The 19,630-nt window shown below is 34.1% G+C and overlaps 1 protein-coding gene across 4 annotated transcripts in view; it reads left to right on the forward strand.

Moving 5' to 3' along the window:
* The window catches only part of EPB41L2 (erythrocyte membrane protein band 4.1 like 2), a 92,884-nt gene that overhangs the window by 32,907 nt on the left and 40,347 nt on the right, over nt 1–19,630 (forward strand). For all 4 annotated transcript variants that reach the window (XM_070932716.1, XM_070932717.1, XM_070932718.1 and 1 more), the window contains exons 2-5: nt 2,600–3,039; nt 5,906–6,097; nt 14,804–14,908; nt 19,019–19,061. In XM_070932716.1, the coding sequence (XP_070788817.1) occupies nt 2,614–3,039; nt 5,906–6,097; nt 14,804–14,908; nt 19,019–19,061 (766 nt within the window). In that variant the 5' untranslated portion in view covers nt 2,600–2,613. The remainder of the gene's footprint in view (nt 1–2,599; nt 3,040–5,905; nt 6,098–14,803; nt 14,909–19,018; nt 19,062–19,630) is intronic.

The raw sequence follows: 19,630 nt of genomic DNA on the forward strand, positions 1-19,630 counted from the left end.
GTGGTCATTAATGTGGACGGGTTGCCAAGGGCCCAAATTTTGATCATGTATTGCAGTGGTTGCAACTTCAGAGATCAGTTGTAAATCCCTTCATTCAGCACTGTTGCAATTTAAACAGCCGCTGAATGAATAGTCGTAGATCAAGGATTATCTATATGCAATTACTGGATTACCTTGAAGGCCTGGCATAATGTATAATCTCTCTGCAGTTCCGGCCATTGTAAAACGTTTACCCCCACAATCATATAACTACATTTTGAGGACTTAGCAAATGGCTCACCTTTATAGCCACAATTTATGAGGATTTTTGGTCCATTTTTTGTCAGTTTCCAGCAAAAAACCCATTTATAGAATGGGTTTGCTTAACAGCTGTGCTGTTTGCTTAACAACCACATGATTCACTTAATGACCACAATGATCACTTGAATACTTTGATTTTATGATTGCAACAACTTACAACCGGCTTCCAGAAGTCCAGCAGTTTGGGGTCATTGTCAGTTCTCAAGAGAGAATGTTCCAGAGGCCAAGGGCTATGTCAGAGAAGATATGTCTCCTAGTCTCTGCCAGCCAGCATTCCTTAACAGGCAGAACTGTTGCTTCTAGAAAGATTAGAAACTAGTTCTTTTGAGTTTGCACATGCTATAGGTTAAGAATATTTACATAATTATTTGCTTTGAATTCTGAGAACAAATTTGTGTACATTTCAGTAACTGATCCAATAATAGTAATAGATCAGTAATAGATCCAAACAGCAGCAGATTTGTCTGGTAACTAGACAAGCCATGATTAATTGTTTTTGTTTGTTTTGTTTCATGTTTTCTTTTGAGATTAGATAAATGGAAGCAAGGTTATTTCATACATATTTATGATAGAATGAAAGGAATAGAAAACATTTTCTATTTTCTGTTAAGGTTGAATTCTCCAGCAAAGTTGGGGCTTGGATAGGACTACTCTTACTCATAATAGAGACTGGATTTTCATCTTACAATTGCATCATTTGTAGTATCTAAGACTTGCAAACCACTGATTGAATATATTGGTTTGATTTCCCCAAAACTGTATATAACGTCTGCTGTAGAAATTAAATAAATCAATATGTCAAAAACCTTTGAAATAGAATTTTCAGTAATAGGAAAGCATGAATTGATTCCAGTCTGTTGCAAAATAAAAGTGTGTTTTTGACTAATAGTCCAAGTTTATATACACAGTTTTAATATGAGTAATGAGTGGTCAAATTGTTTATCCTGGAATAAATCAAATAGTGTAGTTCAAAACCATACCTTTTTGTGTTTTTTGTGTCATTTTGTAATTATAGGCAAAACATATAAAGAACGGATGCTGGAATTGGGTATGTCTAGTTTGATGAAAAGAACGACTAGGGTTGACATGATAGCAGTGTTCCAATATCTCAGGGGTTGCCACAAAGAAGAGGGAATCAAGCTATTCTCCAAAGCACCTGAGGGCAGGACAAGAAGTAATGGGTGGAAACTAATCAAGGAGAGAAGCAGCCTAGAACTAAGGAGAAATTTCCTGACAGTTAGAACAATTAATCAGTGGAACAACTTGTCTCCAGAAGTTGTAAATGCTCCAACACTGGAAGTTTTTAAGAAGAGATTGGTTAACCATTTGTCAGAAATGGTATAGGGTTTCCTGCCTAAGCAGAGGGTTGGACTAGAAGACCTCCAACTCTGTTTGTTCTGTTCTGTTCTATTCTATTCTATTCTATTCTATTCTATTCTATTCTATTCTATTCTATTCTATTCTATTCTATTCTATTCTATTCTATTCACTTTGAAATGATATACTCTGTAGTTCAGAGTTGCAAAAAATGGTATAGTGATACATCAACATTTTTACTAAAATGTAGTGAATTTCTAAGAAATGGTAAATGCATCTTATTTTATTCCACGTCTGTCATTCCTTCATTAACATCCTTTAAATGTGGTCTGTCCATAGAAGTAGACCCCATTACTGACAAAGTTGATATTGTGATTACTAATTTATGGTTCCATTCTTTAAGGATCCCCTTTAATATTTCCAATATTTTAATATTTTGTGTCATTTTGTAATTTCCAGTATTAACTGCAATAAAATTGAAAGTGAAAATGACCCACAGTAAATGCCTTTTAGACTTCACTGCTAGTATAATTCTACACATGTCTACTTGGAAATGAGTCCCACTGAGTTCAGTTAACATTTTTCCTAGTAAGGATGATGTTCCAGGTGGAAGAATGAAATATGTTACTTAAACAGTATTTGAGGAAATGCATATAAACAGCTTCTAATTATATTTGTAGGGATTAAAAAACTGGTGCATCTGATGACACATATTTGATATTAATCTTTTAAAATGTGAAATATATAATACATGTGTACATGTTAGCTACTTTCTGCATTATTATCAACTTTCATTACCTATACATCATGCTAGTACTTTGCAGCATATTTTTTGCATTTTTACCAAAACGATTCAGTAACCCAAAATTGAGCTTTTGATATTGTACTTTATCTAGAGGCCTATATCAATTGATTGGAATTACCAAAAATTCATATGTTTAAAAAATGTTCTAAACAAAAAAATTATATTGTATCTTTGTAGGGCAACCAGTGATAATGACGACTGAAGGTGGTTCAGATAGTGAAGTAAAAGAATCAGAGAATCTGAGGACTAACACAGGAAGTGAAAATGCTGGGGATGCACCAGAAAGTCAAGAAGATCAGAAACAAATAGAAGAAGGTTCTCCTGTCCTTCCAACTGCAGCTACCCAAAAGAGCCCTAAAAGCTCAGGAGGAAAGGGCATTTCTCGTTTTATCCCTCCCTGGCTTAAGAAACAAAAATCATACAGCATATCAGAACCCAAAGATGAAACTAAGAAAAGAGAGCATCTAGCATCAGAAGAAGAGACAGCAGTGGAGGAAGGAGAAGGTCATCTTTCAGAAGAAGAAGCTCAATCTAAAGGAAAATTAGAGGACATTTCTGAGAATCTTCAAGAAGCTGAAGTGGGTAGTGATAAAGAAGAAAAACATGTTGAGTCACAGGTACATCCTAGAAAGAAAAACAAAACAAACTTTAGGAATCACACTTTAGTGGCCTCAGCATTGTTGTGGCTACTGTTATGTTACATTTTCTTTTGTTAATATGAGTTAATACCATTCATTCTGAGGTGTATTTTGATTTGGCAGTGAATCATACTGTTCATTTCTACCTAACCAAATATTATAATTTTGTTACTTCAGATTCAGCAAAATCTAGCTATTGTACTATTTTAAAAGGCCTTGAAATTTACCTAATCTTTATAAACTAGAATACAGATTTTTCTTGTTTGCTGATGATTAAATAAGAAACTAAGGGATTGTAAGGGCTCAGCAGTTAAAGATACTGAGCTTGTTAGCTGGAAAGCTGACAGCCCCGGTTCAAGACCCGAGCACTGTGTTGCATGCACCTTCGGCATATAGTCATGCTGGCCACATGACCCTGGCAATGTCTTCAGACAATGCTGGCTGCCTTGACTAGGAAATAGAGATGAGCACTGCCCCCTAGCATGAGGCATGACGGTACAGGGGAAAGCTTTACTTTTAAATAAGAAACAGTAAGACAAGTAATATTGTGCAAAGTTGTGGGTTGTTATGTAGGTTGATAACAGGTCTCCATTGGTTTCTGAAAGCTGTCTGAAAAAGGTCTGTCCTGAAATCCAAGGATTTTGGCACAGAGTGTTTGCAGCACGAGGCATGCCAAAATCCTGCTTGGATTTCAGGATAGATCTTTCTCAGCCAGCCCCAAGACAAAAGGACTCCCTCTTGTTTCTAGCAGCTGGCTGTAAATGTCGCATACTGCAGATGTTCTGTGCCAAAATCCTCCTTGGATTTCGGGATGGGCCTTTTTCAACCATTCCCCAGAAATGAGAGGCAATCCATGCTTCTTATCTGAGACTTTTTCTGCTTAAAAACCCACAAAATTGCTTAATAACTTCAACTGAATATGATGAAATTTTTGGCCACTGAGTGAAGTGGTCATGTGACATATTGCTTAATGACTGCTTCTTTCAATGACCAGTTGGTGTCATTCTTAGAGACAATGTAGGTAAATTTTCTCCAGGATTTGGGTAGGTAAGTAAAATGCTTTTCAGTTTTGTTTTGTTTTCAAACACTGTAACTTTGGGTACATTTTTTAATTTCAAACCAGATGAAGATCGTTTCATTTTTCAATCAGTTTCTTTCTCATAAAAAGGTAAAGGTTCCCCTTGCACATATGTGTTAGTCGTTCCCAACTCTAGGGGGCAGTGCTCATCTCCATTTCAAAGCCAAAGAGCCAGTGCTGTCCGAAGACGTCTCCATGGTCATGTGGCCGGCATGACTAAACGCCAAAGGCGCATGGAACACTATTACCTTCCCACCAAAGGTGGTCCCTATTTTTCTACTTGCATTTTGTATGTGCTTTCGAACTGCTAGGTTGGCAGAAGCAGGGACAAGTAATGGGAGCTCACCCTATTACACGGCACTAGGGATTCTTTCTCATAGTATTGTATTAATATGATTCAGTTTTCCACAACCTTTAATCTGCAAGCCAGTTACAACAATGAAAAACATATTCAGGTTGCATCATCCTTGCTTTTTCTCCTTGTAATTCTTTTTGCTCAGGTCCTCCCCCTCCCTCCACAGCCAATTTTGCCCGGTTCAGGTCTTCCTAATTTATATAATTTATTTTTCAAACATATGAAAACAGATGTTAAGTAACTTGCTTAAATGATGCAATATGTATGATAGGTAGCAACATTTGTGGCTCCCTTTATTGTAAAGTCTTTTGCATTCATAACACATTTGTGACTGCTGGGAAGCCTACAGGTAGTTGCTGCTTGAAGCAGAATAGGCTAGCTGTATAGATAAGTTTTTTTTATTCTTAAAGAAGGAAATGTATTTACTTGTTTGCATAGAGTATTCAATGATTCGGATTCTGGCAAAGATGTAGAAATGATGAGGAAAGACAAAATTAAACTAGACTTGTAACTAGATATTATTTTCAGATGAACAAACTTAAGTGTGTGTTTCCACTTGTAATACCTTTGCTTCTGTTTGCCCTCCAACAAAAGAAATAATTCTTTTTCTTATAGTCGGGTAAGCCAAAGTCTCAACATAACAGGTTAACTAAGTGTCCTAGAGATTTGTTCTCTAAGATTGGTAGTCTAAAGGGATAGTTGCTAGGTTGAATTGCAGTTCCATGTCTGAGTTATTTAAGGACTCCGTAGATCTCATACAGCATAGATTAAAACATACTGTCATATGGTTTCTTTGTTATGAGGTTTTTTTCTAAGTTGATTGTAAATCATTGTTAAAGAAAGAGCGAGGCTGACGGATAAAAAATTGATTTTAGCCAGTATATGAACATGGAAAGTCACATGCTTGTCTCAAGCCACAGCAGCCCCATTTTCAATGGAAGCTGTTTCAGAACTCTCAATCTGGACTGTATGTGCACTAGTGAGACACATTTGTATTTCAGAATATTGAGACCTAACTGAACTTTAAAAAGAAGTCGAGGCACCATTTTATCATATCTTTAGGTTTTTTGTGGCCACTCTCCTCTCCTTTAATGCAATAGCATCTCAGAATATCTGTCCTGATTCTGTCTATTTTTTTTTTACTTGCCTGAAATATGAAAAAAAATTGTTTTATCGTTAGTGACGCATGCTTGATGCCTCTTGCAAGTTTTTTCTGTAGACAATTTGTATTTTCTCTGAGCAAAATGATAGAGAAAACAGATATATGTATATCTTAATGATTATCTGCTATTGTAATTTGAAGTGTGTGTGTGTGTGTGTGTGTGTGTGTGTGTGTGTGTGTGTGTGTTTGATTAAATTTAAATTCTGTAACTATAATATTATTGTATGGTAATATACATTTCCTTGCACAGTCTGATAAAGAAGACAAAGAAATTGTTTCTGAAGCTACTGAAAACACAGAAGATCGGAAAAGAGAGACAAAAGAGGTGCAAACCAGTGAAATCAAAATAGAAAGAATGCTTCAAAAAACTCCTAAGAAGATCAGGATAGTACAGGCTAAAGTAGTGCTTTTGGATGGCACAGAATACAGTTGTGACCTTGAGGTAAGCTGGTGAGCTTTATTTATTTTTTTCTCTAAGAGGAAGTAAGTGCAATACTTTTATAGAAATGAGGACTAAAACATGTAATGTGTTATATGTTAATAATATACAGCATCCCAATGCAAAATAGATTTATATAAAATCATTTCAGTGTTAGAATTTTAATTTTCTGTGGGTTTTTTTTTCTAATGATCCATAGCATGGAATTTTTTTTTTGTAATAGTTGTCAACAATATTAATTTAGCCATCCACTATATCCCCAAAAGCATTTTTTCTGATTACTTACAAACAGTTCAGTCCTCATGTATGAATTTAGGGTTTTTGCCCTAGTGTGCATCACTTTGTTTACTTAAACTGTACTTGTCATTTGGTAAACATTTACCAAATCAAGAAAAGAATCTTTAGGACTTTCTTCATAGTCATTTGGTTCTTATGATGCCAGACTGCTTAATATTATCCAGAAGTCAGTAGCATTTAACCCATGATAAATATCCCATTTGTCATTTATTCATAAGCCAAAATCTTAAAAATCACTGGCTCCAAGAATATTCTTATGTCCTTCTATTAAAAAGTTACCCATTTAGTCGCTGTTTTGTATTTTTATCCAATTAGCAATCCATAAAAAGCATTTCTTCTTATCTTATGATGAAGAACTTTGTTAAACACATTTGAAAATCCAAGTATACCGTAACAGCAGGGTCACCTCCATCCAGGTCCTATTGTTTTCTTAGAAAACTCTGAAAGGTTGGTGAATTAGGATTTGTTTATGCTGATTTTTCTTCAACTAAACTTATTCTATGAACCTATTTATTTTTTCTTTGATTACCACTTCTGTCAAGTGGCATAAAGCAGATGTTAAAGTGGCAGGACTATAATTTCCTTTCCAGATCTTGCTAGGTCTCTTTGAAACCTGGTATTATACCAGCTACCTTCAATTTCTTTGGCACTGAATCTGTTTTGAATGTTAAACTATATACTTTTGGAGAAGAATAGCAATTATCTTTGAAATTCAAATGTTTATTATATTGTACAACTGATTAATAATCAGTTCTTTCATTTGAGTTTGACATGCATTTTTGTAGAAGATGCTCGTATGTAATTTATAAAACAGGTTTTTGAGACATAGGTATGTACCTGAATTTATTAATTTACTAAAATCAGAATAAAGGTTTATAATGAATCTCATGTCAGCAGTAATAGTTTTTTTATTTCCTATAGAGGAACATTTTTACCAGCCATCTGAAATTCACAAGAAAGCCTTACCAATGACTGTTTCACAGCCCTTATTAAATACATTTTGCTTTTCCTTGCATGTTAGAATTGCAGAAACTTATGCAGGGATCACAATTCCTGATGGCATTGGGTATGTGAACAATTGTTATAGAAGAGGACAGAATTTTTTAAATTATTCATAGAGATTAATGTCAGTTCTATAAGATTCTAAGCATTGCAAACGATTTACTGTGGGTTGTTTCAACTTGCAATAGGTGTAGTTTGGGCCATCTTCCGTCAGGAAGACAATGCTTGCTCACTGGATTTAACTGATATCAAGGCAGCCTTTCCTTGATCCCTAAATAATCAGAAAATTACTGAGGATCTAGTAATCAGCAGGAATACTACGCTGTGGAATTTATCTGACATTCTATGTACAGTTGAACAAAGTGGGCAAAGTTACTTTTTGTATTATTCATTTTAATCGTTGATGAACACATCAATATATTTAGAAATAAGGTGGATAAAAATTGATTTTTTTTAAAGAATCAAAAAATTGGATTTTTTAAAAATTTAAATCAGATTTTTTTATTTTAATAAAATTCTTTTGGAGTAAAAATCTATCTAAAGATAGTTTTCTATTTAAGATACATTAATAATTTACTTCATTCAGCATGAAATGGAACTCAGTTATGTAGCGTGAGCCTGTATATTCTACAATATTGGGACTGTCAGTGAGTCAACAGCGGGTCAGAGGAGGAGCCCTGTGGGACAGAGATGACAGTTGCTTTTTAAAAATTATAATTTAAAGCGAGTTGTTTGAAATCAAGCCATTTTACTAGTGATTTAAGTCATGATTTAAATTGCCTTGATTTAAATCAAATCCACCCTGTTTAGAAACTTTAAGTGCTTCCAATTGTACATTATGTGACATATCTGTTTTCTACCACACTGTTTTGCTAACTAAAAAAAACAAAAAACAAAATTTGTACTAATTTTGCTGATAAGAGCCGAGAGTAGGATTAGTTTAGATTCTGAAAGGAAAGCTGTGTGCAGAGAAGGAGGGAAATTTGCTCATCTATTAATATCAAGAAGGGATTATTTGCCATGCGTTGTGTACCTCCCCCCCATCCCGGTAATGTCATCAGGGATCCCAAGGGTGGGCTTCCTATTATGATACCCTTTATGAAAATTTTACCTCTTTCTTCCTTTGGCTGTTCTGCAGGGCTTTGGGAAAGAATTGGATACTGAATTGACTCATGAATCAGTAGTGCCAGGATGTATTTGTGGGAGGTCCAAATCCAATGGCACCGGCTCTTTAACACTTCATGATCTACTGATCATAATGAGGCAGTTGGGTCTGGATAGAAGGATTACTTTAGATCTGTGTCCATCATTTTAGAAATTTTTTTGTCTAAAAGATTGTTAATCTGTATTTAGTTCCTTCTGCCTTTCCTTCCCTGGTACATAGATACAGAACATTTGCTTTTTAAAAAAATTTGCTTTTTTAAAAAATTCACCTACTAATATGACTTTCCTGTCCCTAAATTGTAAAGAAATCTCTTTTCTGCTATACTTATAAAACCTGCTTCACTAATCATCAGTCAAGCCATATTCTTTGTGTTGGGAACATTCACATGCCCATGTAGAACTCTTCAACTTCTAATACTAAAATTGTTGTACATGTTAAATCAGCATTTTTTTCTGCCACAGAACCATCTACGGGACCACAGTGAGGAGTATTAATGCTTTTTGGTAGTCACTTGGATTTGGAATTTGACTTGGCAGTCCAAGCCACAAGTTGAGTTGCCCATAGCACAAATTTGTAAAGTCATCTGGACTGAATTCAGTTTTGTAACACTGAGCACATGGATAAGGTTCTTTAATCTGCTAGTTCAACCACATGATTGTTAAATTCTGGGCTCTCCTGAGTTATCAGGGTGGCTTGGGAGATGACCAGCGGATAATTTCATGCAGTGTTATTATCGTTTTTGAGGTAGGGTGTAATTCCTCCAGCCTTGGAATAGTTGATAGTATATTCCCTTCTCAAGAGGCCATTACTGGATCTCTCCATTCAGGACAACTACCAACAACAAAAATCTCAACAGAAAAAGAACAAGGCAAAATGCACAACTTGCACATTGTATTATTTCCGCTGATATTGATGCCATGGCCAGAGTATGCTCTTGTCATATGTTCTTGTTTACTGGAGAAACCCATTTTTGCTATATGAAAGAAAAGGTCAGGATGGGGCAATTTGTAACCTCTACCTAATGAACTCCTCAGTTTATATAGCAAAGTCTGGAAGGACATCAGACAGTACAACTGCCTTTTCCAAATGACATTGTTTGGTGCCATAAAAAATCCTTACAATGTGGAATGAATGGAATCCTTCTGGGTCTTTTCAAGGGCAAATCCATAATTCAATCAGGCATTTAATGCCAGATCCCAACCAGCAAATTACATTTATTTAAATTTGCTTTATGGATCCTTAGGACATGCTAAGTTTGGAATACGAAAAACAAGATCTGTCTCATTTGTACTCTACACTGGCCTGATGAAGCATCCAAGCCAAGACCCCAAGATTATGATAACATTTGTGCAAGCCAAAATACCAGACTCAAATGAAGATACAGAGCTGCATAAATTGGTATTGAAGGACATATTGCAGTAGAAACTCTGTTTAGAAAAAGGGTACATGCAGTAGGAGATACCCAAAGCCATTCAATGAGCATAAAATTTGTATCCTCGCTGCAGGAGATGGTCTTCAGAAATGGGAGAATATGAAGGATCTGAAGCAGGATAGAGTTGAACTATAACTTTTCAATGGGTGGTACCTGATAATGCACAGCTATTGAAGATGTTCAATTGTCATCTTGGTGTCATATTTTTAAATAAATTAAATAATAAATATGCCGCCCATCTCACAAAATATGTCATCAAGTAATAACATTGTCATGATTCCAATAATTGTATTTATCAATACAGTCATGCTTTGCTCTCACTATACATAAAGGACAAGGACAAACTATGGAAAATGTGCTGATTTATTTGAAGAAACCAATATATATGTCACTTTAAACCAAGGAAAAAGAAGTGAAAATGTTACAATATTCTTTAAAAAATGGCAGATCAACCACAGATGTTGCGATCAAAATGTTCTTTATAAAAATGAAAAAAAATCTATATTTGTCTTGCTACGCAAGACATAAGATGTTTCTTTTTAAAGTTTAAAACCAAACTTTAACCAAAGTTTATTAACCAAAATTAATAAGGCAGCAGATGCAGCTCAAATGGTTGAATTAGGCCACATTTCAACACTAGAATAACCTTCTTGTAAAATGTTAACATTGACACTTGACATTTATGACTTGTCTGACAAATCTATGTAACCTATTGTGTTTATCTCTATCACTTTTCCTTTATGGATATGTTGTAGGTATATTTGTCCAAATTAAGGAACTTATTTTATCTCTGACTGCTATGAAATATTTGAATGTTAAAAAGAAGAGTTGCAGCCAAGTCATATATATGACATATCTATATATCTATATATTTATTATATCGATATATAAATACAAGAATGCTGCACCTTCACAAATATGTTTCAGACTATTTCCGGCTTTCTCTCCTGCTTCCTTCTTATAGATGAATAACTTTCAGTCTTATGAAAGAGGAATTACTTTCAGTCTTATGAAAGAGGTTAACGTTTAATATTTTCATTGCTCTATATTTTTGGTTATTTGCAATTTAGTAGAACACAGGGTATGGTATTTGTTAATAAGTAGAAAATACTAAATCCAGTAACTGCATCTTTTATTCATTAAATTAAAATATCTAAATATATGTTTGAGATTATGTACAAGCTTTATTATAGTTCATTTTAGGCACCCAATCATATAACTATTTATCAAGTCTAAAAAATGCCATAATGAGATCTAGGCAACCAACGTATTGTAAAAACTCTTTCCAAAGCAAATACAATTTTCATTAGAGCATTCTACACAGGGCATTCTGTTCTAATTAAAATGTTATGACAAGGACATTTAAATATGACTGCATGGCTATATTTTATGCACGTCTGAACAACTGAAGTATATTGGGCATGACATAACTGTTTCAAGGATTTTGTAGTTTGCTTGATTGAAGTGCAAGACTGCACTTGCTATCTTATAAAAAATTAAATGCTCAAGTACCATATGTCTTACAATTTGCCAGTGATTTCCTGGCCATAATAAGCTCTATCAAGTATGTTTTTAAACATGAAGGTTGTTCAGTCAATCTTATTGTGTTCCAGCAAAATGCTAAAATAATTTTTTTTATTTATAGTTTAAAACTTATAAACTCTATTTAAATTATTCCAAGTATTTTTCTTGTCTCAAACTGAGCTTTCTGTAAAAAAGATTTGGCAATGATGAATATATAGTGTTAAATTTAGAAACATAGCTATAATAATGTAAAATGAAATAACATACTTGCTTTATTTTCATTTTAAACTTGAGATAGACTAAAGCTATATGTAAAACATCCCTTCTGACAGAGTTTTTCACATTGATCTTTTAATACAAAATACGACTGAGAAGCTTCCAGCAGTTAGAATTCAGTTTATGCTACTTTTCTGCTAAACATTGTCATTTTGCTAGTCCATGATACTAGTCCATGATGGCTCATTGGTCCGATTAAAGAGAATTTATTTATTTAAATATTTTGCTATAAATCAGTTTTTAGATGATAGATTTAAGATCAATATTTTCTCAGCATGAGTACATTTTCTTTGGATTGTTCTAACAAAATCTTCAACAAAAGTAACATTTTTTAATGTACTTTCAACAAAATACTGTTAACTAAATACTACCCAAGATTATAATGGTCATACAATGCATGTACTTTATAGAATTTTTGCTTATATAGGAGAGTTTTTGAATGGTAACCTGCCAAGTAAAATGATGTTTTTGAAACCTAAGTTTGAGTAATCATATTAAGTAAAATTGGGTGGCAAATTGGATTTTATAATTGCTGAGAGTCATTTGGCAAAATTGTATTTATAGTGAAATGGAAAATATCCAGGGTTTTACTTACTAGAATCTTAAATAGTATTTGGAAGGCAAAAATGTAGCACCAGGATCACAAAATAAGAATACAAGATTTAACTGGTTATGTACTCTATGATTATCTTCTGGACACTGAAGATTTAGCAGCTGTAAATTCAGTAGGAAGTATCATAATAATAACAACAACAACAACAGTACATGACTTATGTGATTGTGTGATAGCTAACTTTATAGCCAAAAATATTTCACTCCTTTCTAATCCTTTTTCAAGTTTTTTTTACATAAGAAAGAAAACTTATTTCAATTTAATATGTTTGGCACATAGATGACCTTTTTTCAATACAAGTCTAAACTGGAACTTTCTACATATTTAACCCAATTTGGACTAGGTTATTTAATTTCTTGGATTTATTTGTTATTACATTTTAAAGTCCTGCTTAAGGTGACAGGTAAAATCTCTTGAGCAGTAAATACAAGTTAAAAAAACCACACACACACATTGTACCTGAGTATATTATTAGAAATAGTTTTGCGGTGCAGGGGGGTTTATTTGCATTATTCCTTGTGTTTCAGCTGATGAGATAAAACTGAATGATCCAGTTAAAATTGTAAATGCTGAATATAAATTGAGCAGTTCAGTTCGGTATGAATGTGCTTTGATTTCTTTTGGACAACAAACAATGCTTTTATTGAGCTTGGTAGTTTTATTGCATACCTTTTTTCCCTTGTCCTTTGTATTTGTACAGTGTTTCTCACAACTACTGTGTAGCACATAGCTCAACAGCATAGATAATTCGTTCAGTTTAGAGCTTTCTGTCTCTGACTGTCAGGCACAATAACTTTAGTGTTGCAAGAGCCTACACATAGGCACTCGAAGGGACTTCTCTGGAATTGCAGTGGCGTCTACTAAAATCTGCGTGATAAGCAATTGCAAAAATGCCTTTCAGTTGCCAGGTCTCAGAAATGTCACATTATGGCTTTTTAAATGCCATAAATAGCCAAATAGGGATGTAGGACTTGCTTGAAAAAGAAAGGCACCATACTGCACCTCTTGAATTCTGCCAGTAGCAGACACTATTTCAATGTTTCAACAAATCTTGAAAAGCCAGAAAGGCAAGTTGTCTGTTCTCATTTATTAATTCAAATCAAACTACAGTACTTTGAATGCCCCAAATTTTCTCCTTTGGATGTTTATATTTATATCGTGCTGCATCTCATTAATATTAATAATTAATAAATGTTACTATTTAATAGTACTGATTATTAATTTACTATTAATAAAATTATATACAATATTTGATGCAGAAAAAAGAACAAACCTTTCAACAAACCTTTTGACATGTTATCTATCTGCTTGTTGTGTATTTTTGCTGCCCCAAATTATTTAAAATAGTAATAGTTTTCTCTGACATTCTGTGTCACATGGAAATATCAAAATTCATATCAATCAAAGCAGTTATTTCTGATAATTTATTTTATCAGTATCTTATATCCTATATTCTTTAAAATGTTAACATTTTATTTATTCTTTTTATTTTTATGTAGTTGGGGGAGTATCTTTGTTAAAGTGACTTGAAAAATGTTGGTTCTTTCATGTTTCATTTAGCCACTCTGAATCATTCTATTAACTTTTATTATCTTCTAATTGATTCAAGTTTTATTGAGGCTATGTGGTTGTAAGTGCATCTGAAGGTTATATTTAACGCAAAAAGAAAAAGAAAACGAATGAACTGAAATAAGATTCTATAAATCACTTAAGTGTTATATTTCTTCATTACAAATCTAACATTAGACAACAGTACATTGATGGCTAACAGTTGTTTTAAATATTTAAATCAAAACCATTAGACTTTCATAAGTCTAATGTTTAAAGCAAAGAGCAAAAATAATGAGGCTTGTGCTATTTACCAAGATATCAGATAATTCAAGGCTGAGTATGTAGCAAAAGTCCCTGAAATGCTGTCTCATGACCATGGAGGTGTGCAGTACTCAGAAATCTGGATTGTAAGTACTTTTTGTTGTCCCGTTGTAACTTCGAACAGTTGGTAAGTGATAGTCATAAGTTGAGGACTATCTGTATTTGATACAGCAAAGACTCAGATGACAAACAAATATTTGATTCCTTTTTAAAAAAAGGTTTTAAGAGACATTGATGATTCCTAAATATACCCCAGTATTTCAGGATTTTAAGAATTACTGCTGATTTTTCATTTGTCCTACTTAAATTTCAGTTATCCAAATAAATATCTCCCCTCCATTGGTTTTAATTAGTGCTTTCCTATGTGCTGGGTATGAAGCATCTATTCACTTTTTATTTATTTTCTGAAACAGCAAATTGAAACCATTGATAACAAATACATAGTAGTTTTCTTTGGTATTGATGTGTTTTAAAATAAAACATATTTAGCATATAAATGTTTCATTGATTTATCCTATTTTTTCCTAGAAAAAAGCAAAAGGGCAGGTGTTGTTTGACAAAGTATGTGAGCATCTTAACCTACTGGAAAGGGACTATTTTGGCTTGTTATTCCAAGACCATACAGATCAGAAGGTATGTATTAAATGTGTAAGAATGACATCTAAAAGACACAGAACTTTTGTAATATATGGAAATTTATTACTGAACTTTAAGTCTTTTATAGTCCGGAGCCCAGATTTCTGAGCAGAAAAGGGGGTGACTATAATGCTATCTCTTGCTGTCATATTTTGAACTGAGCAATTTTTCCATCAAGTGGGGTGGAGGAGGAGCACACAACCTGAAACACTTGCATGTGCAGTTTACAGTAGGGTTTGTGGTTCTATGAGAATCTAATACCTGATGATCTGAGGTGGAGCTAAGGTGGTGATGCGGCTCTAAATACAGATCAAGTTTCGCTCACTTGCTTGCCGCTCAGCTCCATCCGTGCAGCCCGGTTCCTAACAAGCCACAGACCGATACTGATCCATGGCCCGGGGGTTGGGGATCCCTAGACTAGATGCTGTATGGATATGATCAGCTGAAGGAGAGAATGTTGATTTAAAGCATTTGAACTTCAATTTTCACTTTTCTTTTAAAAATACATTTGCAATAAATAACATCATCATTGTTTGAACAATTAATTAGAATGCAACACTCACTGATAATCTTGTCTTATGGGGGTGAACTTGCATATAAGGTCTGGTAGATGAACATGTTTTAACTTTGGCTGCAGAAAAGAACCAGTTGTTCATTACACAGAAATACATTACATTTAACAGAAGATGAGACATAAGAAATATCCTTCATGTTTTCCTGAAGTATTGGAGTTCAGTTTGGTTAAGTGGTGATTTGTACAATAGATAAGGAGGCAAGGATCAGATCTGTACAGTTCTAGCCCTGTAGTTTATATCATACAGATGAGTCTTATGCTTAGACTATGCTCTGTTTAGGAGTCTGCCCCTGTCATTGCTATATATGTCAAAAGATGTGATTCCATTTCTCATCAGTTTTTGACTGCAGAAATGATATAAGAACTTTATTATCTCTTTGTTTCCTTAGAAGACAAAGATTGCTTGGTAGGATCTCTTGCTGAGTTTATAGATCAAGTCTTAGGGCCAGTGTTGCTCTCCTATTATTCTAGGCTTCCAGGAAGGCTCAGGAATTTGTAAATGCAATAGTGACCACTTGTAATCTTCATCCCAATATATGTAAATGGTTGTATACTAGATCTTATGTAAATATAATACTCCAATGTATATAAATGGTCATATACTTGTGTTATACAAAGCATATACAAATGATCTTGTGTTCATCTAAGATCAGATAATTAACAATCTGGATAAAAATTATATTATTTACCTTGACCCTTTGGCTGTAGTCAGGTGATTTCCTGGTTCAAATAAAATTGACTGTTAACTATGCCCTCCAATGGGCAAACAAATCTAATACAATAGACGGTCTCAAGTGGATCTAGAGAGATTTCCAAAGACACTTAGGGAATATCTCAACAATTTGGCAGCCAGTTCTGTTGCTTTTATAATGAACGACTGGGTACAGGAAGCTTTAATGAGTTTGCTTCTAAGTAGCCTCTCTTTCTTATTAATTCTGACTGTCTCCTTGGTTTATTAAGGAGCTCCAAGAGACAAAGTGACAGTAAATCTGACTGAGTACAAGTTCAGGTTTAGACCTACATTGTGATAGTAACTGAAGCGGTTGATGAGCTGTTTCCCGATTGGCTTGTTTAGGGTGGCATCTCCCAGTTTGGGAGAGTGTTATCTTCCACTTGGCAGCTTTGACAGTTTTTCACAGTACTTTGTCAACAAAGTGGCTCAAATTTGCAAGAGGTTGAACTTTTCCTGTGACTATCTAGAGTCTATCCTAGTACCTGGGATAACATGTTGTCATGTTGGCTGGATTCCTTTAAGCTTGTACAGTCTTAGGAAGTAGACGGTATGAGCATTTTACTAGTATTCAGAAGGCAATAAGAAGGTATTTTTAATTTATTTGCAAGAAAAACCTGTGTATCAAATGTTTTCATAGAAAAAAAGTATCTTATACATGAATAATTAATTGTGAAAGCTAGATTTTCTGCTTTGTAAAGGATTAAATATATTTTTATTTTAATTTTAATTGGCATTCTATATTTACAGACAGACTGAACATCAAAACACTTACATGGCTAAGTCTGGCACTGTTATTTTCATGAACTAGCACAGGAAAAACTGTATCTGTAGAAAAATAATTTATAAGGAGGAAAACAGTAGAGGGCAATCTAATCTAAAAGGAAATTCTCTCATATTATCTGCATATTTGAAGAAGCAATTAAATTATCTTTTATGACCATAAAATCTAATATCTTTGAAAAAATGTTGTAGACACTTGAGGTCTTTGTGTTTCTTTCTTTTTTAAAAACATTTTATGCCCTTTCACTTGCTCAGAAAAGACAGTGATTTATGAAGGAGAAAGAGTTTGTGAACAAACAGCCAGCTCACTAGCAATCCTCAGCTAGAGAGAAAGCCACTGACAGGAAAATATGAGAGATATCTCATTTTCATTTCATAGTCTTCAGTAAAAAAGCAAATAGTTTGCTTGTATATATAGATAATAATTCTACATTGTCAGTTAATATAGGCACAGAGAACATCAGTCTCTGAGTGTTCCATCTGGTTTGCAAATTTATCTCCTTGTTTCTATCTTTGATGTGCATATCCTATCCTGAGGGAAAGAGGAAAAGTCATCTTTCTTGCTCAGCAACTTATCCAAGATAAAAATTATTCCTTATTCATATCTAAATCACACTGGAAAGGAGGGGATAATAAAAAAGCATCAGCACAACACTGCTTTCATAAACATGAACATCTTAAATAAGTCAAAATGATGGAAGTATTAGATCCTATAGATACCTCTGCCTGCATATAAGTTTAAAACTTAAAATAGCCTCATCAGTCTATGACTTATTTCAAAAAACTGTGTGTCTCCCAAAAATTACACAGAGAGAATTTGAACAATATAGTCAGTTGTCTGACTATTATCTTATTAGTTTCAGGAACATTTTATAATTGTATAGCAAATAGAAATCTTTTACTTTTGCAAAATGAAAGATAACTATTTTGAATACTCAGAGCCTACCATTGATAAGTATTGAAGTATATGGAAATTGGACATTTTTTTTAATGAATGAAAAAATTAACATAAAGGAAAATTAAAAAAAAAGATGTAATTCAATTTAAATTGTGATCTTTCTCGGAGGCCTCCTGGATTCTCAGATCCTAGCTCAGAGAGCAAATGACAGTAATGGTCAGGAAGGCCTTTGAACAAACTTATCTTGTGTGACAATTGTATCCTTGGCAGGCCATTCTCACAGTCACTCATACCGTAATCACTTCATCCTCGAATCCTGTGAAATGTTCTATATGGTGCTTCCCCTGGAGACTACTCAGATACCATAACTGGAATGTGGCTACACAAGTAGTTATGGATGTTCCTTTTTTGTCCATGTAACATTTCTACTCTACAAGCTACAGAAGACACTAGCCGTTTTCTGGGTGCAGTTCAACATATTGTCTCTTATTGAGCACTGATTCGCCTAGGACTTGGTTATCTGCAGGGCAGTCTTTCTCTTGTCATCTCTTCCTGTTCAATAAAATCTGTAAGAGTTGGCACATTTCATATCCCAATTATAAAGCATTGTGATTTTGTGAGACCTAGGCAATATTTATTTATTTTGTTAAATTTATTTGCCACCCCTCTCACTGTGGGGCTACTCCATGTCTTCTATGTAGCTGTATTATCTTGTGAAATATCATTTCCCCTGAGCTTCGTATGACCCCGGTGCTGTTGAGATGTTTAAAACCGTGGAAGTATGACTCTTCTAATAGAGATAAGAAGGGTTCATTGATTTACTCACTGGCAGTTTATTGTTTATTGTTAACAATAGTTTTCAATTGCTGAATTTTCCAGGATGTGGGGACGTCTATTACTATCAGTTTTTGTATTTCATTACTTCTGTAGCTGTTTAAATCTTAACATATAAGGCTTACATTGTAAGCCCAAACTTTCTTCAGTGGTTGAGGCAGTTTAGAAATTGATAGATGAAAAATTCTCGGAATATTATATACTGATTTTGAATAAATCAATAATAGTTACACTATAAAACACACATTAAATATTACATTTCTCATTATATGTCATTTCTTTTTTTAGAATTGGCTTGATACTTCAAAGGAAATCAAGAAGCAAATTCGCAGTAAGTGCTCTGGTCATATCTCTTATTGTCATACTATAGATAGTTCTTGATATATGTCTGTTCATTTAACAATAATCTGGAATTACAATGACCTCAGGAAGGGTGATTTGCAGCCTGTAAAGTATTTCTGGTTGTCACATAATGTTGCATCAATAACCCCCATGTGATTGTGATCTGGATGCTTGGCAACCTGTTCTCACAACTGGTTGCTAAGTCTGCACGATCATGTTTAATTTAATTTAATTTAATTTCGAATTTATATACCGCCCTTCTCCCTGAGGACTCAGGGCGGTGTACAGCCAAGATAAAAAACATAGAATACAAATATTAAAACATTTAAAAATATATATAAAATTTGGCCCAAAAAATTAAAATCGCAGACTAATTAAAAGGATTTAAAAATTTTAAAAATTTCTTCTTAAGCCAACCCGGCTTGCTGAAAAAGATAGGTTTTCAGGGAACGACGGAAGGCATTGAGGTCCTGGATTCTTCTTATCTCCGTGGGCAACTGATTCCAGAGGGTGGGAGCCCCCACAGAGAAAGCCCTCCCCCTGGGGGCCACCAGCCTA

The sequence above is a fragment of the Pituophis catenifer genome, unplaced genomic scaffold (genome assembly GCF_029215685.1).
Source record: "Pituophis catenifer annectens isolate HBS135680 unplaced genomic scaffold, rPitCat1.0.hap2 SCAF_1, whole genome shotgun sequence".
In the NCBI taxonomy this organism is placed as follows: domain Eukaryota; kingdom Metazoa; phylum Chordata; class Lepidosauria; order Squamata; family Colubridae; genus Pituophis; species Pituophis catenifer.